At 41.0% G+C, this 24,648-nt stretch overlaps 2 protein-coding genes across 2 annotated transcripts; both read left to right on the top strand.

Moving 5' to 3' along the window:
• Positions 1–642: 642 nt before the first annotated feature.
• On the top strand, positions 643–16,147 carry LOC131352742 (uncharacterized). The gene is made up of 5 exons (XM_058389065.1): positions 643–764; positions 2,623–2,910; positions 9,668–9,928; positions 11,059–11,176; positions 13,574–16,147. The coding sequence occupies exons 2-5, from the start codon at positions 2,637–2,639 to the stop codon at positions 14,454–14,456; spliced, it is 1,536 nt and encodes a 511-aa protein (XP_058245048.1). The 5' UTR covers positions 643–764; positions 2,623–2,636; the 3' UTR covers positions 14,457–16,147.
• Positions 16,148–16,652: 505 nt separating this feature from the next.
• Positions 16,653–24,317, top strand: arpc5la (actin related protein 2/3 complex, subunit 5-like, a). Its single transcript, XM_058390713.1, has 4 exons — positions 16,653–17,129; positions 21,638–21,709; positions 22,896–23,072; positions 23,582–24,317. The coding sequence occupies exons 1-4, from the start codon at positions 16,989–16,991 to the stop codon at positions 23,642–23,644; spliced, it is 453 nt and encodes a 150-aa protein (XP_058246696.1). The 5' UTR covers positions 16,653–16,988; the 3' UTR covers positions 23,645–24,317.
• Positions 24,318–24,648: the final 331 nt, after the last annotated feature.

The raw sequence follows: 24,648 nt of genomic DNA, 5'->3' as shown, positions 1-24,648 counted from the left end.
ATACACTGAAAAAACACCCCCCTAGTTTTTGAAGAGTTATGTTACGCACACACACACACCAGTGTAATATACACAACAAAAACACACACTCAGCGTCATATACAGATAAAACAACACACACACTTATGCAAGAATATACAAATTGCTTATATACTTGCACACAATCCACTCATACACACACACACACACACACTGACAAACACCCCCCCAGTCTTTGAAGAGTTACCGACAATGTTGAATATGAAGTTATGCAACAACACACACACACTAATGCAAGAATATACAAAAAACTTTTATACTTGCACGCAATCCATTCACACACACACACACACAGTGTCATATACAGCTAAAACAACACACACACACTGACATACACCCCCAAGTCTTTGAAGAGTTACACACAGTGTTGAAGTTATTATGAAGTTATGCAAGCACACACACACACACACACACAATTAATATACACAACAACAACCACAACAACAACAACAACACATACACTTATGCACAAATATACAAAAAACTTATATACATGCACACAATCCATTCACAAACACACACGCACACACACACACGCACACACACACACACACACACACAGGTATCAGACTAATGTTTGTGTCTCCATTGACTACAGCAGGACTCGGTCACCTTTGCTATCCAACTCTAAACAAACGCTGGGCTTTAGACTTGCCATTACCGTGACAACAAAGACGCCGGACTACCCCATTAACACCATGCAGACGCTCCTGAGTGCAGCGCAGGTAACATCCATATCATATCATATCATATCATATCATATCATATATCACATCACATCATATCATATCATTATATATTCATATATTATTGTGAATATTCTTATTTTTATCATGTGCTGAGACTCAGACGTGTGAGATGTTGTGTGTTTTTTTTACTTCAAGTGCTGTATAGGGTCCAGATACGACGGCTAATACAACAAGATACACGTTTTACACGTTTTATTAGACCTAATAATAAAAAAATAGAATAATGAATATGATAATTTATGCAAATTTATGTAAATGAGGTAAGTTCTGCTGTGCTGTGATTTGCAGAGATCACACGACCGACCTTTTCACTCTTCTGTTGAATCGTCTCAGTGTGTGTGTGTGTGTGTGTGTTTGTGTGTGTGTGTGTGAATGGATTGTGTGCAAGTATAAAAGTTTTTGTATATTCTTGCATTAGTGTGTGTGTGTTGGATTATCTGTATATGACACTGTGTGTGTTGTTGTTTTGTATATTACACCAGTGTGTGTGTGTGTGTGTGTGTGTGTGTGATTGCATAACTTCATATTCAACACTGTGTGTAACACTTCAAAGACTTGGGGGGGTGTTTGTTGGGGTGTGTGTGTGTGTGTGTGAGTGAGGTCAGAAATATGTATTTTATCTGTATATGACACTGAGTGCGACGAAGTTCTGACCATAAATCTTCAGATGATGATGACAACAACGAGCCAAAACCGCAATCAGGTCCAGATTCAGGCCATAAATCAGCCTCCGACTCGCTTTTTGAAGCGAACAGACGTGTAGTTTGCGTGAAGACGTCCTTCCGAACGTGGACGCTCTCTCAGAGTCCACACGTTTCCTGTGCTGCCAGACCATTGTTTTGAGTGGTTTCGGAAAAAATTGGACTTCAGAAAATATTCATTTTTATTCGTTTAAAAAAAAATTCTTGTTTTTTTGAGGAATTATTCATTGTTCATTTTTGTTGGAATAATTTTTTTAGGAATTGTTGGTGATTATAAAAATGTCATGTAGTCTAGAGAGGGGTCTAAAAAATGTTTTGGAATGTTTGGAAAAAAATGTTTTGGGAATTGTCTTTTTTATATAATTTTTAAAAATTATTTTATTTTTAATTTAATAATTTTGTAAAAATAATTTAATAAATAATTAATTAAATAAGTGTATTAATTTTAAAGTTGAAAGAATCTGTTAGTTTCTGTATATTAAAAGAAAAAAAAATTGTTTTTTATTATTAGAATTTTATTTTATTGTTATAAGGAGCGGTTGATTTGTTGGTGTTTAACCTTGACAAACTGACCTCTGCTCTACAGTCTGCCGGTTTCTAGAAAGGTTTTCTCAGGGTTTCTGAGGATGTTCAGACCAGAGGTCCTTCTGGGTTCTAGAAGATTCCGAGAATTTTTCTTAGAAAGTTTGACTTACTTGAGAGGAGTTTTAGATGTTGGTTGAACCAAATGCAGAAATATTCAGGGACATTTATTAATCTGTTCTCTTTGGCAAGTGACCCTATATGGACATCCTGGTGAAATCCAGAACAGACTCATTGTTGGAACTGGGAAGACAAAAAAATGCAAACAACTAAAGAAAGTTGAGGAAAAAAAAGAGAAAGACTGAGAAAAGCTCTTGTTGTACATCGTTGCTGCAGCCGATTTGCTAGCAGGAACCACATTCAGAGGAAAAGATCTTCTGTTAGCGTGATGGAGTAATGAATATCTGATGGTATAGTGTAACGTCCAGCCTTTTTCAACACGCTGTCAGGGATGGACAACAGCCGTGGAGCTTCATCAATCTGCCTCTGGAATGACAGATACTTCCTCTCTCTCTCTCTCTCTCTCTCTCTCTCTCTCTCTCTCTCTGTAGATCTTCTATCCCGTATGATCACCACATGTCCTGAAGCCATGCAGCCCCGGAGTGACGGTGTTCCCTGCGATCGTAGCTGTTCCTCCACCGTGTTGTGGTCCTTCTCTGTAAGCCAAGGACTTCACCTTCATGACTTAGACCAGGTGACAGGCTCGAGTCCCAAAGCGCTGAGGAGGTACGACTTCAGACTGCTGACTCCGGCCACTGGAGGCACTTTTCACAGAAGAGGCCTCGCGGCATCAGGAATGTCGTCATCATCAGTGCCTCAGACCGGCCGGACGCTCATGGGTAAGAACACAGACATCTATAGGAGGATGACGTTTAGTAGAAAAGTGCTGGTTTAGTAAAGTAACTAATCCCTGATCATTATTTCTATCGTTGAGGGGAATCATTTCCTACATGATTCATCTGCAGCCATCTGAAAACATTCCTATACCCATAACAAAACAGTCATTACACTTTCCAAGATGAGTCCAAGCCAAGATCAAGTCTAAGCCGAGACTGAGTCCAAATCAATGCAGGGTCCAAGATGAGACCAAGTCAGAGCTGAGATTGAGTCCACACTGGGATTGAGTCCAAGTTGAGACCAAGTCAAAACCGAGACTGAGTCCAAGCTGAGGTTGAGTCCAAATTAACACCAAGACCAAACAAAAACCGAGTCCAAGTTGAGCTTGGGTCCAAGCAGAGTTCGAGTCCAAGTTGAGACCAAGTCCAAACTGAGATTGAGTCCAAGCTGAAATCGAGTCCAAGCTTAAATGGTCAAAATTTAAAAAAAAATTTAAAACCTTTTTCTTCAAGATGCTCCAGGAAGCACTCGCCCTCCCGTATCATCTCCTAATAGGGTTAAAGCACAGAACTCCGACAACAGATACACTTTATTTAAACACTAACAGCACTAACACTAAACACTAAAAACACTAACACTAACACTAAACACTAACACTAACAACACTAACACTAAACACTAAAAACACTAACACTAACACTAAACACTAACACTAACAACACTAACACTAAACACTAAAAACACTAACACTAACAGCACTAACACTAAACACTAAAAACACTAACACTAACACTAAACACTAACACTAACAACACTAACACTAAACACTAAAAACACTAACACTAACAGCACTAACACTAAACACTAAAAACACTAACACTAAACACTAAACACTAAACACTAACAGCACTAACACTAACAACACTAACACTAACAACACTAACACAAACACTAAACACTAAACACTAAACACTAACAGCACTAACACTAACAACACGAACAACACTAACACTAAACACTAACACTAACACTAACAGCACTAACACTAAACACTAAATACTAAAAACACTAACACTAACAACACTAACACAAACACTAAACACTAACACTAAACACAACACTAACACTAACAGCACTAACACTAAACACTAAATACTAAAAACACTAACACTAACACTAAACACTAACAGCACTAACACTAACACTAAACACTAACAGCACTAACACTAACAACACTAACACTAACAACACTAACACAAACACTAAACACTAAACACTAAACACTAACAGCACTAACACTAACAACACTAACAACACTAACACTAAACACTAACACTAAGCACTAACACTAACACTAACAGCACTAACACTAAACACTAAATACTAAAAACACTAACACTAACAACACTAACACTAACACTAAACACTAACACTAACAGCACTAACACCAAACACTAAATACTAAAAACACTAACACTAACACTAAACACTAAACACTAACAGCACTAACACTAACACTAAACACTAACAGCACTAACACTAACAACACTAACACTAACAACACTAACACAAACACTAAACACTAAACACTAACAGCACTAACACTAACAACACGAACAACACTAACACTAAACACTAACACTAACACTAACAGCACTAACACTAAACACTAAATACTAAAAACACTAACACTAACAACACTAACACAAACACTAAACACTAACACTAAACACTAAACACTAACACTAAACACTAAACACTAACACTAACAGCACTAACACTAAACACTAAATACTAAAAACACTAACACTAACACTAAACACTAAACACTAACAGCACTAACACTAAACACTAACACTAACAGCACTAACACTAAACACTAAATACTAAAAACACTAACACTAACACTAACACTAAACACTAAACACTAACACTAACAGCACTAACACTAAATACTAAAAACACTAACACTAACAACACTAACACAAACACTAAACACTAACACTAAACACAACACTAACACTAACAGCACTAACACTAAACACTAAATACTAAAAACACTAACACTAACACTAAACACTAAACACTAACAGCACTAACACTAACACTAAACACTAACAGCACTAACACTAACAACACTAACACTAACAACACTAACACAAACACTAAACACTAAACACTAAACACTAACAGCACTAACACTAACAACACTAACAACACTAACACTAAACACTAACACTAAACACTAACACTAACACTAACAGCACTAACACTAAACACTAAATACTAAAAACACTAACACTAACAGCACTAACACCAAACACTAAATACTAAAAACACTAACACTAACACTAAACACTAAACACTAACAGCACTAACACTAACACTAAACACTAACAGCACTAACACTAACAACACTAACACTAACAACACTAACACAAACACTAAACACTAAACACTAAACACTAAACACTAACAGCACTAACACTAACAACACGAACAACACTAACACTAAACACTAACACTAACAGCACTAACACTAAACACTAAATACTAAAAACACTAACACTAACAACACTAACACAAACACTAAACACTAACACTAAACACTAAACACTAACACTAACAGCACTAACACTAAACACTAAATACTAAAAACACTAACACTAACACTAAACACTAAACACTAACAGCACTAACACTAAACACTAACAGCACTAACACTAACAACACTAACACTAACAACACTAACACTAAACACTAACACTAACAGCACTAACACTAAACACTAAATACTAAAAACACTAACACTAACACTAACACTAACACTAAACACTAAACACTAACAGCACTAACACTAAATACTAAAAACACTAACACTAAACACTAAACACTAACAGCACTAACACTAACAACACTAACACTAACACTAAACACTAAACACTAACACTAACAGCACTAACACTAAACACTAAATACTAAAAACACTAACACTAACACTAAACACTAAACACTAACAGCACTAACACTAACACTAAACACTAACAGCACTAACACTAACAACACTAACACTAACAACACTAACACTAAACACTAAACACTAACACTAAACACTAAACACTAACACTAACAGCACTAACACTAAACACTAAATACTAAAAACACTAACACTAAACACTAAACACTAACAGCACTAACACTAACACTAAACACTAACAGCACTAACACTAACAACACTAACACTAACAACACTAACACTAACACTAAACACTAACACTAAACACTAACACTAACAGCACTAACACTAAACACTAAATACTAAAAACACTAAACACTAACAGCACTAACACTAACACTAAACACTAACAGCACTAACACTAACAACACTAACACTAACAACACTAACACAAACACTAAACACTAAACACTAACACTAACAACACTAACACTAAACACTAACACTAACACTAACAGCACTAACACTAAACACTAAATACTAAAAACACTAACACTAACACTAAACACTAACACTAACAGCACTAACACTAAATACTAAAAACACTAACACTAAACACTAAACACTAACACTAACAGCACTAACACTAACAACACTAACACGAACAATAAACACTAAACACTAACAGCACTAACACTAACAACACTAACACTAACAACACTAACACTAACACTAAACACTAAACACTAAAAACACTAACACTAACACTAACAATAACACTAAAAACACTAACACTAACAACACTAACACTAAACACTAAAAACTAAAAACATTAACACTAACACTAAACACTAACACTAACAGCACTAACACTAAAAACACTAACACTAAACACTAACACTAACACTAAACACTAACACTAACAGCACTAACACTAAACACTAAATACTAAAAACACTAACACTAACAACACTAACACAAACACTAAACACTAACACTAAACACTAAACACTAACACTAACAGCACTAACACTAAACACTAAATACTAAAAACACTAACACTAACACTAACACTAAACACTAAACACTAACAGCACTAACACTAAACACTAACAGCACTAACACTAACAACACTAACACTAACAACACTAACACTAAACACTAACACTAACAGCACTAACACTAAACACTAAATACTAAAAACACTAACACTAACACTAACACTAAACACTAAACACTAACAGCACTAACACTAAATACTAAAAACACTAACACTAAACACTAAACACTAACAGCACTAACACTAACAACACTAACACGAACACTAAACACTAAACACTAACAGCACTAACACTAACAACACTAACACTAACACTAAACACTAAACACTAACACTAACAGCACTAACACTAAACACTAAATACTAAAAACACTAACACTAACACTAAACACTAAACACTAACAGCACTAACACTAACACTAAACACTAACAGCACTAACACTAACAACACTAACACTAACAACACTAACACTAAACACTAAACACTAACACTAAACACTAACACTAACAGCACTAACACTAAACACTAAATACTAAAAACACTAACACTAAACACTAAACACTAACAGCACTAACACTAACACTAAACACTAACAGCACTAACACTAACAACACTAACACTAACAACACTAACACTAACACTAAACACTAACACTAAACACTAACACTAACAGCACTAACACTAAACACTAAATACTAAAAACACTAAACACTAACAGCACTAACACTAACACTAAACACTAACAGCACTAACACTAACAACACTAACACTAACAACACTAACACAAACACTAAACACTAAACACTAACAGCACTAACACTAACAACACTAACACTAACAACACTAACACTAAACACTAACACTAACACTAACAGCACTAACACTAAACACTAAATACTAAAAACACTAACACTAACACTAAACACTAACACTAACAGCACTAACACTAAATACTAAAAACACTAACACTAAACACTAAACACTAACACTAACAGCACTAACACTAACAACACTAACACGAACAATAAACACTAAACACTAACAGCACTAACACTAACAACACTAACACTAACAACACTAACACTAACACTAAACACTAACACTAACACTAACACTAACAGCACTAACACTAAACACTAAATACTAAAAACACTAACACTAACACTAAACACTAACACTAACAGCACTAACACTAAATACTAAAAACACTAACACTAAACACTAAACACTAACACTAACAGCACTAACACTAACAACACTAACACGAACAATAAACACTAAACACTAACAGCACTAACACTAACAACACTAACACTAACAACACTAACACTAAACACTAAACACTAAAAACACTAACACTAACACTAACACTAACACTAAACACTAACACTAACAGCACTAACACTAAAAACACTAACACTAAACACTAACACTAACACTAAACACTAACACTAACAGCACTAACACTAAACACTAAATACTAACAGCACTAACACTAACACTAAACACTAACAGCACTAACACTAACAACACTAACACTAACAACACTAACACAAACACTAAACACTAAACACTAACAGCACTAACACTAACAACACTAACAACACTAACACTAAACACTAACACTAACACTAACAGCACTAACACTAAATACTAAAAACACTAACACTAACAACACTAACACAAACACTAAACACTAACACTAAACACTAAACACTAACACTAACAGCACTAACACCAAACACTAAATACTAAAAACACTAACACTAACACTAAACACTAAACACTAACAGCACTAACACTAACACTAAACACTAACAGCACTAACACTAACAACACTAACACTAACACAAACACTAAACACTAAACACTAACAGCACTAACACTAACAACACTAACACTAACAACACTAACACTAAACACTAACACTAACAGCACTAACACTAACAACACTAACACTAACAACACTAACACTAAACACTAACACTAACAGCACTAACACTAACAGCACTAACACTAAACACTAAACACTAACACTAAACACTAACACTAACACTAACACTAACACTAAACACTAACACTAACACTAACAACACTAACACTAACAACACTAACACTAAACACTAACACTAACAGCACTAACACTAACAGCACTAACACTAAACACTAAACACTAACACTAAACACTAACACTAACAGCACTAACACTAACAGCACTAACACTAAACACTAAACACTAACACTAAACACTAACACTAACACTAACACTAACACTAACACTAAACACTAACACTAACACTAACAACACTAACACTAACAACACTAACACTAAACACTAACACTAACAGCACTAACACTAACAGCACTAACACTAAACACTAAACACTAACACTAAACACTAACACTAACACTAACACTAACACTAAACACTAACACTAACACTAACAACACTAAACACTAACACTAAACACTAAACACTAACACTAAACACTAACACTAAACACTAAACACTAACACTAAACACTAACAGCACTAACACTAACAGCACTAACACTAACAGCACTAACACTAACACTAACACTAACACTAAACACTAACACTAAACACTAACAGCACTAACACTAACAGCACTAACACTAACAGCACTAACACTAACAGCACTAACACTAAACACATTTACACTTCGTCTGTTTGATTTCTGTATCTTTATCTATATCTGATATAATGATGTTCCTGCTCCAGCATGTGGAAAGCGCTGTGTTCTGTCCCTGAGGCCGGAGCGCTGTGGCAATAAGGCAGAAAACCAGAAAGCCGAGGAGAGCGAGGGAGGAGCGAGCGCCGCTAACGGAATGGTGGATGAACGCAGGAAAACAGGAGAGGAGAAGAAGAGAGCGTGGAGCAGTGTAGCGAGGACGAGAGCAATGGTGACGCAGGACCCTCGACCCTCCACCGCTCCGGCGGACACCAGGGCAGGACAGAGTGACGTTAACGCCCCGGCACCAGGTACTCCGGGTACTCCATGTTCTCATGATGTGTGTCAGTGTGCTAGTGTTTGTTACGTTTTGGGTTTATATGCTAACAGAGTGGTTATACTGCTCCAGGAAATCAGCAAGTGATCAAACCTGCTGTTTGTACAGGAAGCCTCAACCTTTCACACCGGGGTTAAGTACCCCTCTCTGGGGCAATCCTAGCGTTTGTTTGTTTTTGAAGGCGACACTGAGTAAGTAAACAAAGTCCGTCGTTTGAGACGGGGCCGAGTCTTCGCATCTGACGGCCGCCCCAATAAACAGGCACTTAAACTGACCGGTCGCATGCCATCAATCAGCAGGTTTTTACCCCCGAATGCCCCCGTCTGCAGGGCAGCTCTGGAATCTGGAAGCAACGAGTCAGCGCGGTTAATGAGCCGTTAGCTCGGGGGTGGTACAGGCTGCTAACCGGCACCCCTCCCCTCCCCCCAGATACCCTGGGGTCACATGTCCACTTACTGCTGGCTGTCCACTCAGTGTGGCTTCAAATATTTCAGATGTTTAAAGTGAAAGAACTCGAATTCCTGATTCGTTAAATTCTTTCTTTCTTTCTGTCTTTCTTTCTTTCCTTCCTCTTGTCTTTCTTTCATTATTCTTGTTCTTCATTTTTTATTTGCTCTTTTTTATCCTTCAAGAAGACTTAATATCACTGTATTCTGTGCAAAGAGAATCGATTTAAAACATCAGCAACATGGAAAAATTTGTGAAGCAGATGATGGGTGACGAAATTCAGGAGTTCAGGAGTAAATGTAGGACCTTCATGAAGATGAAGATGAACAGCATGTGTCTTGTGTAAAAAGGTTGAACTGAAACGGAGGACAAGGATTGCGTGAGCAGCTCGCTTGCGCTCGTTCCTCTCCATCACACGTGCAATCTTTATTGCCACTCAGCTCCGCCCTCTGTTAGATTAACGAGCTTCAGGATCGTTAGCACCGACCTGAGGAACCTTTTAAAGACGAATCGGATCGAAGCTCTGCAGCAGGGAGCTCACTCCAAGACTCAGAATAAACAGCGTAAAAGATTACAGAAAGGAGAAGTCAATAAATGTGATTAGTCATCAGAAGCTCTTAAACAATGATGTGTGTGTGTGTGTGTGTGTGTGTGGAGGAACACACAGGTTGGTGTGGAGAACCGGTGGAAAAGGACACAGTGACCTTCTGGATTGCTCCTCGACCAGAAATCCTGTTCTTCACCTCTATCTGCCCAACTACCCCACTGACCCCAGGTTATTACTCACCTTTACACCACAGCGCTGTGGAATTCTGGATTCTGATTGGTCAGAAGGTTTCCATGGCAGCAGCACTGACAGCAGTGCAGACTCAAATGTACAAAATAAATAAATGAATAAATAAAAATTAAAAATTAAATTAAATTTCATTAATATTTAATACAGTGGGATTCAATTAAAAAAAATAAAATAAATAAAGAAACACCAATATGCCTGGCGATAATATTTAGATGTTAATTTTGCATGTTAACTGTTCAGAATTATTTTGCTTTGTACAAATTTTGAAGAAAAAAACAACAAGGTCAGAGCAGTGAGTGTATGTGTTACTACTTCCTGTCCTGAGTCCTTGAGACGTGAGTTTAACGCTAACAGAAGAGCTTGCTTTCTTTCTTTCTTTCTTTCTGTCTGTCTGTCTGTCTGTCTGTCTGTGTCTGTCTTTCTTTCTTTCTTTCCTGACTGAGAACTTGTTTGTTGAAACGTTGCGAGTTGTTCATCACTAACAGAAGAGCTGTAAAAAAAAATGAAGCCATGATATGAGGATTCTGAAGTTTAGGAATTCACTTTCCACCAAACGCAGTAAATAACTGGAGATGAAAGACGTTACAGTTACAGCGACGTTACAGCATTAGCCAAGAATGAATCCAGGTTTAAATTTAGCGAGGCGCTGCTCGTTTACGCGAGCTGATGAAATCCTTGCTATCCCCAGATTCTCCAAGAATGAACTGTTTACACGATGTCCATCACTATCTCGCTGTGTGTGTTAATTCTGCCCCGACCCCGCCGCGGGATTAGTCCGTGCCCCGGCTTTCATACCTCACCACAGCTCCGAGGCAGCTGGTGTATTTATCTTTGAGGTGGAGGCAACACATGGCATTGTGGGAACTCCCTCCTCTCCCGTGGTGCACTGGGGATATCCGGTGACATCTCATCTCTTCATCCAACCCAAATCCCTCCGGCTCAGCGCTGGACATCCAGCTGGCCTGGAAATCATGTTAGCACCGACACGACATCACCCCCGAGGCCGTAACGTCAGCGCGGCCGTGTCGCTGCTGCGCTTTCAGATTTTATTACTGATAAAATAGGCAGGAGTTCTGGATGGGAGGTTGAGCAGGTGTTCCAGGTCATGCAGAGGAACCGCAGAACCTGATACACGGATAACGTACCGGTTACACCCGAGTCGTTCGTCTTAATCAGATAATTAGTAGAAACAGTTTCACGGAAAAATAAATAAATCACACAGTGTTCCATTTGGCTGAAACGCACTCCATCAGTCGGGGACGGGTTTCGTGTCTCACATTAGTTGCCATGGAAACAAAATATTATTTTGAAAAATTATAGGGAAAAGTTTAACATCACACATTCAAGTCATGTTCCAGTGAAAGTTTTACCTCGAACTGAGAAAGTAAATATATTGAAATAACAAAAAAAATGATCTTAATTATAAGTGAAGGTTAAGAGGTGGGGTTAATGTTCTCACCCCTCTGTGTGAAATCATACAGAGATTAGGGGCAGGACTGGGGGCGGGGTTTGTGTTGACTTCACATGAAATCAGACTGTAACTGAAGTGAGGTTTGTGTCTGTAACAACCATATTCAAATTAAACCAAGGTTAAGGTAAGGGGGCGGAGCTAATGTTCGTACCTGATCTTATGACTTAATTCATATTAAATCAAAATAAAGGTTAAGGTAAGGGGGTGGAGCTAATGTTCATACCTGAACTTATGACTTAATTCGTATTAAATCTAAATAAAGGTTAAGGTAAGGGGGCGGAGTTCATGTTCGTCTGATCTTCTAATTACAAAAATTACTTAATTAAATTCCAATTACTGAACCAGTTCAACACTAAATGTATCTAATAATCGATGAAAATTTATTAGTTGTGGATATGACAGTAAAATTCCAACATGGCCGCCTTTCTATCTTCCCTGTGTGGCTCTGCTCGGCTCTGAGCTTCTGTCCCCGGCGCCGAGCGGGTCCTGGCTGACGCATTCGCTGTAATTTAGAAAGCGTGTAAATCGGATTGGTTCAGAATCCGTCAGCTTTTATATTTAGACTTTCAGCATCTGTAGAGAAGTCGGATTGCCCTGAGAACAGATCGGTTTACTCTCGTCATGCCTCTCGCTCTCTCAGCGCTGTCTTCTACAGGATACCTACCTTTCCCGGTTGTCTGAATTCTCTGTGTGTTTTATGATTTGTTATTGTGTTTTGCACTTCTCGGCCACTGTAGAGGAACTATTTAAAAAGTGTCAACTTACACATTGGACTAGAAATGAAACATTTTGGCTTGGATGAAGCCTCAACTGCTCAGTTGTATAAATGAAATTAATGTCATAAAGACATCAGCTAAACGTAAATAGAATACGGAAATCTGTTATTGATGTCGTTTCCCCAACAGGAAAGAAGCAGACGAGGAGTTGGACAGACAGGACGCTGAGACAGATCTGAAAACCGCAGAGATTCAAATTGGACCAAAGGCTGATGAGAGGAATGAAGGAAAGTGTGACGTCGCCGGAGGAAACAGAACACCTGATGTCCTGGAAGACATCGTTACAACCGAGACAGGAAGTGAGCAAAAACGTAAGACAGAAGAATGCGACAAAAGGTGGCGAGGCAGTCAGAACAAGCTTGCTGAAAAAGAAGAGAACGAGCAAGGTGGTGTAAGAGAGGAGAGTCCTGACATCGCTCAGGAACCGGGAGAAGAACATAGCACCAGAGATGAAGAGGAAAATTCTGGAAAGTCAGATGATATACATCAACATACAGGAGATGTTTTAGAGGGAAGACCTAAAGCTCCAGCTGTGAAGCTGAAATCTGAAGCTGCTCATGTCAGAAACTCAGAACACAGCAGCACAAGGAGGCTGATGCTCCCAGCACCGGCTTTATCCATTCCGGGTACGATCGCACGTACACGCTCTTCGCCCACGCCATGCGTGCTCCCGCCCTTTTATGGTTCCTCGTTTGGTCGCCAGATCAGAACCCCTCACACCTCTGAACGCCACCGAGCCAGAACACACCCGGTCAGATCCTTCAGCTTCGACAAAAGAGCCATAAAACACCCCCCGAGCTTGGACAGGACGGGAAACCGGGGCGTCTTCAAAACAGAACCCAGAGGAATAACCGGGTCACGCCCCAAAATAACTAGCTGTGAGCGGTGGGGGCCTCTGCCTCATAAAACCAAAACCACCAAGACGTTTGTGTGGGGGCCTCGAGGGCCTCAGGAGAGCAAGAGTGTGTGTGAGCTACACGCCCGGACCAACAGGTGGAGGGGGGCGGACTGATCCAAAGGTTCTGGTGAACACAGACCTACAAAAATATTTATGACAGCTGTGCTAATCCAACACTGGTGGAAATTCATTTAAAGCTCATTTATTGTGTTTATCATTTATAATGAATAGCTGTCGGGTGGCCAGGGTTGTGATTTTCAAGTTTTTTGGGATAGTTTATACATGACTTTGTTTTAAAGCAAATAAATAGAAATAAATCAAATCAGTTTCCGCAAAAATATCAGCCGTGACAAAAAGTGATAGTTGATAAAAAAAAAAGAAATGTGAGTTTATACATGATAAAAAAAATTGTCCTTTAACAAACAGATGAAATTTTTGGGTTTCTTTCAGGTCGTTTGTGTGGTTTTTGAAGCTGTAGGTGTAATCGGGCTGGTCTTATGACTTAATTCGTATTAAATCTAAATTAATGTTAAGATAAGGGGGCGGAGCTAAAGCTGATCTCCAGCGCGTTATTATTATTATTATTATTAACAACCTCAGAGTCTGACTGTTCTTCTTCAAAAAGCTGTTTATTTGCTAAAGAGGAAGCGTAAATCAACAAGTGGAGAAAATGTACATGGATAACAGTAATAAACAGATTCATAGTTAAATGATTTGTAGAGAGAGAGAGACAGAGAGAGAGACAGACAGACAGACAGAGAGGGAGACAGACAGACAGAGAGAGAGAGACAGACAGACAGAGAGAGGGAGACAGACAGAGAGAGAGAGAGAAAGTAAGAGATAGAGAGAGGAAAACAGTAAGAGAGAACGAGATCGAGAGGAGTGAGAGGGTGAGAAATAGATCATGAGAACATGGGATAGAGACAGAAAGTCTGAAAGAGAGAGAGTGTGAGAGAGAGAGAGAGAGAGATCAACAAATTGATAAGGAGAGAGATGATCATAGCAATAAAATTTAATTGAACTGAGACAGTAAATGTGTGTGTGTGTGAGAGAGTAAGTGAGAGAGAGAGAGAGAGAGAGAGAGAGAGAGAGGAATAAATCTCATAAACACACTATGTAAGAGGCTGCGGTTTGGTGTAAATGTCCTGAAGTCTCTTCTCACACTCGGGGTAAATATTTGCCCTGCTGCTGTAAGAGGAAGATGAGGAAGAAGATGCCGGAGGTGGTCAGTGATAAAAAATAAAACCTACACACACACGCAGGGCTGGTTTACGTTATCGGCCCAGATGTGATCTGAGCTCATGAGCACACATGTATAAAGGGGTTATACAAGTAGCGGGTAATTATGGCACACAGATGTTCTGCGTATTGTCCAGATGTTGCTCTCTCGGGGAGTGAAAAATAAAAGCGAGACGGCATGGAAACAAAAAATAAATTTAAAAAAAGCGTCTTGGCGTGACAGGGAGAAGACAGGAGGAGAGATGCGCTCTGTGATGTGGTGAGAGTCACAAATCACTCAGTGAATCAAATGGGAAATGATTCACTGATTCACTGGTGAAGAGAAAATACAGTTAAACTGCATGGTGTTGTTCCTGCGCTCATGACTGTAGGAAGAAATATTCCAGTATTTCAGGAGGAAACGGTGGAAGTGATGAAGTGGAGAGAGGAGAAAAGTTTAAAGAGCTCTGCTGGCACCTACAGGCTGAAGACCTCCTGCCTCCTGCCTTCACACTGCCTCTACACCGGCTTTATTTGGACATAAAAGTTAAAACATTAAATAACAAAACTAACCCTAAATCCCGAAACCTGCGATAAAATGATTTTATATATATTTATACATTTTTATATCATTAAATTCACAATATAAAAATGTCAGGATTCAAATAAACAAAACAAACGAATATATTCTCTTTATTTTTATTTATTCCCTTTCACGTTTTAAAAATATTTCTAAAGTAATTTCGTAAATATTTAAATGAATATGTACTTAATGTTCATCACAGGTTTAATGTTTTGTTTTATTTACTTTTTGGTTTTGATTCCATTTTTTTGCATAAGATTGATTTATTTATGTTTATTATTAAAAGACATTTTGTTTATTTGTTTGTTTTTAGCGCGTGCGCCGTTTATATTATATTTTATATTATAGTTTTGCCTTTCTTCAGTAATTCTATTATTAAACTTTTAATTGAGAAAATAATTTATTTGTTTGTTTGTTTGTTTATTCAAAGAGATTCTTTTTATTGTGTTTTAACAATTAATTTCACGTACAGGAACCGGAAACAGCGACGTCTCTGCGTCGGACAGTCACGTGCCCTTCCGGTTCCGCTCTGGCTAGCGGCGCTGTGTGGAGATGCTCGGGTTAGGAGAGAGGTAACGTTTAACCGTGACGGGTTCGCACCTGACCGAGAGAGCGGCAGCGCGAGGCACTCACCGTGCGACACTCTTGCACACAGTGAGCGCAAGTGGAACCGCGGCGCGAGACCCGAAACCTGTGAGAGAGCGAGCGAGCGAGTGTGTGTGTGTGTGTGTGTGTGTGTGTGTGAGTGTGAGTGTGTGTGTGTGTGTGTGTGTGAGTGTGAGAAAGCGATAGAGAGCGCGCGCGCGCCTGCCCCCGTCCGCCCCTCGAGCCGCTCGCTGGTCGTCATGGCGAAGAACACGCTGTGGTCGCGGTTCCGGGGCGTGGACATAGACCAGTACGACGAGAACCGGTTCGTGGACGAGAACGAGGAGGCCGCCGAGCAGCAAGGGCCGGACGGAGCCGAGGTGGACGCGCTCATCAGGCAATATCCTTCACGCGCAGAACGATTTGAATCATGCTCGTGCACGGACACGTGCACGAGCAGTGTACCGTGCATGCCAGAGAGTCAGCGCGCGCGCGCTCTCGTACCTTTCATATTTGTTTATTTTTGTATGTTAGCCAATGTCTGCGGTTTTGATTCCCTTCACGTTAGCACCGGAGCTACGTGCTTTTTGCTAACGTTGCTAACAACTAATGGAAGTCTTCCGGTCGCGTCCAGTTTAGCACTGTCCACTGACTTCTTACTGTTTTCACAACACAGTGGACTGTTTTCCAATAACAGCACGCGCTGGAGTGTTTTATTCCTCTTATCCTGCACTAGTCGGTCAACACGACTTTAGCACGAAAGACACGTCTGACCTTTATCAATTTATAGTTGCAATCTAATGACGTCAAAAGTCCATGAAAGGAGCTCTGTGACTGACGTCATAGCAGCTGTAAACAGTCGTTCCCTCACTCTACTTTCTCTTAAAGTTAATAAGACAAAAATAATCACACAGGTTACCGTGGCGACATGGGAATGGGGGGGGGTGTTGTTTGATATTGTTTTATTTATGTATTTGTTTGTGTGACATCATATACAGTGTCCCTGTGTTGAAATGTGGACCATCCTCCATGTGCTCATAAGAACCGTAACCTAAAATGAAACACAGAACAATGTGTGTTTCAGGGTGTGTGTGTGTGGTGTGTTTCAGGGTGTGTGTGTGTGTGTGTGGTGTGTTTCAGGGTGTGTGTGTGTGTGGTGTGTTTCAGGGTGTGTGTGTGTGTGGTGTGTTTCAGGGTGTGTGTGTGTGTGGTGTGTTTCAGGGTGTGTGTGTGTGTGGTGTGTTTCAGGGTGTGTGTGTGTGTGGTGTGTTTCAGGGTGTGTGTGTGTGTGGTGTGTTTCAGGGTGTGTGTGTGTGTGGTGTGTTTCAGGGTGTGTGTGTGTGTGGTGTGTTTCAGGGTGTGTGTGTGTGTGGTGTGTTTCAGGGTGTGTGTGTGTGTGGTGTGTTTCAGGGTGTGTGTGTGTGTGGTGTGTTTCAGGGTGTGTGTGTGGTGTGTTTCAGGGTGTGTGTGTGTGGTGTGTTTCAGGGTGTGTGTGTGTGTGTGGTGTGTTTCAGGGTGTGTGTGTGTGTGTGTGTGTGGTGTGTTTCAGGGTGTGTGTGTGTGTGGTGTGTTTCAGGGTGTGTGTGGTGTGTTTCAGGGTGTGTGTGTGTGGTGTGTTTCAGGGTGTGTGTGTGTGGTGTGTTTCAGGGTGTGTGTGTGTGTATTGAGTGTTTCAGGGTGTGTGTGTGTGTGTGTGGTGTGTTTCAGGGTGTGTGTGTGTGTGGTGTGTTTCAGGGTGTGTGTGTGTGGTGTGTTTCAGGGTGTGTGTGTGTGTGGTGTGTTTCAGGGTGTGTGTGTGTGTGGTGTGTTTCAGGGTGTGTGTGTGTGTGTGGTGTGTTTCAGGGTGTGTGTGTGTGTGTGGTGTGTTTCAGGGTGTGTGTGTGTGTGTGGTGTGTTTCAGGGTGTGTGTGTGTGTGTGGTGTGTTTCAGGGTGTGTGTGTGTGTGTGGTGTGTTTCAGGGTGTGTGTGTGTGTGTGGTGTGTTTCAGGGTGTGTGTGTGTGTGTGTGGTGTGTTTCAGGGTGTGTGTGTGTGTGTGTGGTGTGTTTCAGGGTGTGTGTGTGTGTGTGTGGTGTGTTTCAGGGTGTGTGTGTGTGTGTGTGGTGTGTTTCAGGGTGTGTGTGTGTGTGTGTGGTGTGTTTCAGGGTGTGTGTGTGTGTGTGTGTGGTGTGTTTCAGGGTGTGTGTGTGTGTGGTGTGTTTCAGGGTGTGTGTGTGTGTGTGTGTGGTGTGTTTCAGGGTGTGTGTGTGTGTGTGTGTGGTGTGTTTCAGGGTGTGTGTGTGTGTGTGTGGTGTGTTTCAGGGTGTGTGTGTGTGGTGTGTTTCAGGGTGTGTGTGTGTGTGTGGTGTGTTTCAGGGTGTGTGTGTGTGTGGTGTGTTTCAGGGTGTGTGTGTGTGTGGTGTGTTTCAGGGTGTGTGTGTGGTGTGTTTCAGGGTGTGTGTGTGTGTGTGTGTGTTTGTGTGTGTGTGTGTGTGTGGTGTGTTTCAGGGTGTGTGTGTGTGTGTGTGGTGTGTTTCAGGGTGTGTGTGTGTGTGTGTGGTGTGTTTCAGGGTGTGTGTGTGGTGTGTTTCAGGGTGTGTGTGTGTGTGGTGTGTTTCAGGGTGTGTGTGTGTGTGTGTATGGTGTGTTTCAGGGTGTGTGTGTGGTGTGTTTCAGGGTGTGTGTGTGTGTGTGTGGTGTGTTTCAGGGTGTGTGTGTGGTGTGTTTCAGGGTGTGTGTGTGTGTGTGTGGTGTGTTTCAGGGTGTGTGTGTGGTGTGTTTCAGGGTGTGTGTGTGTGTGTGTATGGTGTGTTTCAGGGTGTGTGTGTGGTGTGTTTCAGGGTGTGTGTGTGTATGGTGTGTTTCAGGGTGTGTGTGTGTTGTGTGTTGTGTGTTTCAGGGTGTGTGTGTGTTGTGTGTTTCAGGGTGTGTGTGTGTTGTGTGTTTCAGGGTGTGTGTGTGTGTGTGTTGTGTGTTTCAGGGTGTGTGTGTGTGTGTGTGTTGTGTGTTTCAGGGTGTGTGTGTGTGTGTGTGTGTTGTGTGTTTCAGGGTGTGTGTGTGTGTGTGTGTGTGTGTTGTGTGTTTCAGGGTGTGTGTGTGTGTGTGTGTTGTGTGTTTCAGGGTGTGTGTGTGTGTGTGTGTGTGTGTTTCAGGGTGTGTGTGTGTGTGTGTGTGTGTGTGTTTCAGGGTGTGTGTGTGTGTGTGTTGTGTGTTTCAGGGTGTGTGTGTGTGTGTGTTGTGTGTTTCAGGGTGTGTGTGTGTGTGTGTTGTGTGTTTCAGGGTGTGTGTGTGTGTGTGTGTGTGTGTGTGTTTCAGGGTGTGTGTGTGTGTGTGTGTGTGTGTGTGTTTCAGGGTGTGTGTGTGTGTGTGTTGTGTGTTTCAGGGTGTGTGTGTGTGTGTGTTGTGTGTTTCAGGGTGTGTGTGTGTGTGTGTTGTGTGTTTCAGGGTGTGTGTGTGTGTGTGTTGTGTGTTTCAGGGTGTGTGTGTGTGTGTGTTGTGTGTTTCAGGGTGTGTGTGTGTGTGTGTTGTGTGTTTCAGGGTGTGTGTGTGTGTGTGTTGTGTGTTTCAGGGTGTGTGTGTGTGTGTGTGTTGTGTGTTTCAGGGTGTGTGTGTGTGTGTGTTGTGTGTTTCAGGGTGTGTGTGTGTGTGTGTGTGTGTTGTGTGTTTCAGGGTGTGTGTGTGTGTGTGTGTGTGTTGTGTGTTTCAGGGTGTGTGTGTGTGTGTGTGTGTTGTGTGTTTCAGGGTGTGTGTGTGTGTGTGTGTTGTGTGTTTCAGGGTGTGTGTGTGTGTGTGTTTCAGGGTGTGTGTGTGTGTTGTGTTCTGTTTGAGGGTGTGTGTGTGTGTTGTGTTCTGTTTGAGGGTGTGTGTGTGTGTTGTGTTCTGTTTGAGGGTGTGTGTGTGTGTTGTGTTCTGTTTGAGGGTGTGTGTGTTATTGTGTTCTGTTTGAGGGTGTGTGTGTGTGTTGTGTTGTGTGTTTCAGGGTGTGTGTGTGTGTGTGTGTGTTGTGTGTTTCAGGGTGTGTGTGTGTGTGTGTGTGTTGTGTGTTTCAGTGTGTGTGTGTGTGTGTGTGTGTTGTGTGTTTCAGGGTGTGTGTGTGTGTGTGTTGTGTGTTTCAGGGTGTGTGTGTGTGGTGTGTTTCAGGGTGTGGACTTGCAGGAGGTCCATGTGGAACTTCAGAGTGGCTTTGATGCTCTCATGATTCCTGTGCAGAGGTTTTTCTGTGTGTTGTAGTACAGAGTAACGTAGCCTCGCGTGTCGTCTTGTTTAACCTCCCCTCTCTTTACGAGGAACTTTTTATGTGGGTCAGGTGCAGGCGGAACCACCTGACCACTGGTCTGTCCCTGATCTGAAGAACGTTTGAACACCCAGCTGTAGACCGTAATGAGGATCAGAGTAAAGATGACTCAGTGTCTGTTCAGGCAGAACACACTCCTATAATCAGGGTTTCTCCGTCATTCCTCACACCGTTCCTGTCATCTGATGTCAGCGTGCAGCTCGACGCTCCGGGACACCTCCGGAAAGCGCTGCAGATTCCAGAAAAACAGGTTTTTCAGAAGGAATTTTAACACCTCGTCATCCTCCAGAAGAAAAAAATACGCACTTGGTCATGTGACAGAGTTTCAGGGAACTCCTGTGACAAAGCGCTGGACCTGGAGACTCCTTCTGTAGATGTTACTTCTCCTTCGTCTTTATATTAAATAACTGCTAAAAAATTAGGATTTTTGTTCCCTGTCGGTGTTTATTACGTTGTTGTTATACGCTGAAGGAGATAGAAACTGAGAGGAAACTAGAAACTTGTTTATTTGTGGTCAGGAACGCTGTGTTAGAAGTAGCTAGAGACACGGAGGGGGTGGTGGTGTGATTTCAGGGGGCGTGTCCTGACAGACAGGATCCTCTCTCCACTCTGCTTTCCTTAACCGACTGTAATGCACAGGAGACTTGATGACTGCGTTTCACGTGGCTCTGAAGAACCCGCCCATCAACTCCAAAAACCCAGCTGTGAAGGTAACAAACTCCTCCTACTTTTTCTTCCCACACACTAACAAGCTCCTCCTACTTTTTCTTCCCACACGCTCATGTTTCTTTCTTTCTTTCCTTCTGCATCAGCAGGCTAGTTTTTAATTAGTGAAGAATAAATAAATAATTCCGTTCCCGTTACAGCATTCTTTTTGAAGAACAGAACTTCCAGGATGTTTTTTAAATTTTTTTTAAGCTCTAGAGTCGAATGTTGTACTCATCTTTTCTCGGAACAGCATCTTGCTTCCCGAGATCCCGAGTCGGAATTCCAAAGCTGAGGCTGTGTTTTGTTTTTATTTCCTAGTAATAACGACTTTAATTAGAACGCAGCATATGAACCATTGTGGGTGGAGCTTGCCTTTTTTAAGATCACTGATTGGTCCAAATCAAGCTTTTCTTTTAAAAACTCAGATTTGAGAGACACGTAGTTAGGAAATGTTTTTCAGAAAATTAAGTAAAATGATTTGAGTTGGATCCAGAACTTTTTTTTGTTTTGTTTTGTTTTTTTTAACACAGACCAGGATAAATTTCCTGGCTAATTATAAAAGCATGTTTTGTTTTTGTTTTTTTTAAGCTGTGGTTTTCACACCATGTCAGTGGTTTGAATTAAAGCACTTTGTTCCTGGACATGTGGAAGTGATCAGTGATGGACCTTTAACATGCCCTGATGTTTGTGTTCATTTGGACCACGTTTTTTTTGCTCTCTGATATGAAGTGTGTTTCTTTCAGAAAGCAGAAGGAGGACAGCTGATGTACAAACCCGGGACAGATTTAAACCACAGACACATTTGTTCCTTTTATTTATTCTCGTTATCCGGTCCATTAATTCCGCTCAGAGCTGGACAGTGAGTGTGGACGTACGCATGCTGATCATGAAGCTGAAACTTTATAATGCTGTAAAAAAAGGTCTTGAAATTTTAGACTAGTGCTGAACAACCTGGACAAGACATCGGTTACATGAGAGTTTGGAAATGAAAAAAATTAGATTTAATTCCAAATTTCACTGAAAATTATAGTTATATTTAAACAGGACACATCACACATTATTGTTTATTTATTACTGGTTTCATACGAAACAAAAATGCCGACAGAAACATGCCTCGGGTTTCAGAGCCGTCTATTAATATATCGGCCCCTCTCTCTTTCTCTCGCCCTCTCACACTCCCTCTCTCAGGAGCGTGCCCAGGCCGTGGTGCTGCGTGTTCTCACCTCCTTTAAGAGCAGTGACATTGAGCCGGCTGTGAAGTCTCTGGATAAGAACGGAGTGGATCTGCTGATGAAGTACATCTACAGAGGGTTTGAGAAACCATCAGATAACAGCAGCGCCATCCTGCTGCAGTGGCATGAAAAGGTGAGAGTCAGCCAGTACAGATACCATTACTGACCGATACAGAGGCCACGCCTCCTTCACTGTTAGTAACAGATACACAGGCCACACCTCCTTCACTGTAATGAACAGATACAGAGGTCACACCTCCTTCACTGTAATGAACAGATACAGAGGTCACACCTCCTTCACTGTAATGAACAGATACAGAGGTCACACCTCCTTCACTGTAATGAACAGATACAGAGGTCACACCTCCTTCACTGTAATGAATAGATGTAGAGGCCACACCTCCTTTACTGTTACTGCCAAAATTAGACCATGCCTTCTCGTTAGCACTGACACAAACAGGCCACACCTCCTTCACTGTGACGGAATAAAACAGACTGTTATAAATAAGGACCGATTTTGTGAATTGTAAACTTTTTCTGTGAGCAAATCCCTTTTATCTATTTTGTGACGCATGAATTGTAATATTCTCTCTCTCTCTCTCTCTCTCTCTCTCTCTCTCTCTCTCTCTCTCTCTCTCTCAGGCCTTTGCGGTTGGAGGTTTGGGTTCCATCGTACGGGTCCTGACGGCACGGAAATCCGTGTGAAAAAATAAATGTAAAGAAAATCCAGAGCCACGGGATCGATCCGTTTTGGTTTTTTTTCTTCGCCCTCTTAAATACGGACAGCTCACGTTAAATCACTTCACAGTCGGGAGCGTCTCCCACTCACTCGCACACACACTACAATGAACAGTGTATTTTATTTAATAACGATCAGGAGGAGTGTGTTGTGTTGTATTTATTGTACATTATTAAATCACCTCAATATTTAGCGCCTGGAGTCTTCTGTGAATGAAGGAGAAAAGAGGAGGATAATCGACTGGGCAGTTAAAACTCTCATCCGTTTTGGCCAGCGCGGTCTCGGATACAGATTTTTGTTTTTGTACAGAAAGATGATTAATATATATATATATATATATATATAGTGTGGAGGTCGCGAGGGGTCACGCATGTCCCGACCGTATCGCGGACACCGCCGGGTCAAAAAATGGGGTAAAAAAAATATACATAACCCTAACGTTAAACCTTTCTGGAGTAGCTAACTTTACTAGTTAGCTGGCTAACTAACGTTTGTGATCAGTTGATCATCTTTAATCTCCGCCCCTCCGACGATGCCAGAGGCTCGGGACATACGAGGACATCTGTGTGTGTGTGTGTGTGTGCGCGTGGGGGGGTTAATATGTGAAGTGCCTGGTGCAATAAAGATCACAAATATGTTTTTCCGTCTCTCTCTCTCTGTTCGTTAAAGCCCAAACCCGTCTGGAGTTCAGACCTCGCTCTGGATCACTTGGTTGCTTCCTCAGATGTTTCCTGTTTTGTTGCTTTCTTACAGCCACACACATATGGGAGGTGTAAATTAGACGCTGTGTTCTGGCGGCCCGAGCAGGAGGTTAGCGTTAGCGCACATGTAGACTGACGAGAGAAATCTCGCTTCAGGGTTAAGAAGTTGGAAGAAAGACAAACAGTTAGAATACGCGAAGAACTGTTCTGTGTTTGCTAACGATTTTTGATGAAGCTTAATCCGTGATGATGTGACAGTCAGGACGTGA

The sequence above is a fragment of the Hemibagrus wyckioides genome, linkage group LG05 (assembly GCF_019097595.1).
Source record: "Hemibagrus wyckioides isolate EC202008001 linkage group LG05, SWU_Hwy_1.0, whole genome shotgun sequence".
In the NCBI taxonomy this organism is placed as follows: Eukaryota; Metazoa; Chordata; class Actinopteri; order Siluriformes; family Bagridae; genus Hemibagrus; species Hemibagrus wyckioides.
Note: the sequence above shows the minus strand (reverse complement) of the source record. Positions and strands in the feature narration are given on the sequence as shown.

Bases quoted from the DNA above. Each gene is read 5' to 3' on its own strand.
- LOC131352742 (XM_058389065.1), top strand. From the start codon at position 2,637: ATGATCACCACATGTCCTGAAGCCATGCAGCCCCGGAGTGACGGTGTT. The intron at 2,911-9,667 runs GTAAGAACACAG...TTCCTGCTCCAG, and splicing joins GACCGGCCGGACGCTCATGG to CATGTGGAAAGCGCTGTGTT. The intron at 11,177-13,573 runs GTTATTACTCAC...TTTCCCCAACAG, and splicing joins AACTACCCCACTGACCCCAG to GAAAGAAGCAGACGAGGAGT.
- arpc5la (XM_058390713.1), top strand. From the start codon at position 16,989: ATGGCGAAGAACACGCTGTGGTCGCGGTTCCGGGGCGTGGACATAGAC. The intron at 17,130-21,637 runs TATCCTTCACGC...CTGTAATGCACA, and splicing joins TGGACGCGCTCATCAGGCAA to GGAGACTTGATGACTGCGTT. The intron at 23,073-23,581 runs GTGAGAGTCAGC...TCTCTCTCTCAG, and splicing joins TGCTGCAGTGGCATGAAAAG to GCCTTTGCGGTTGGAGGTTT.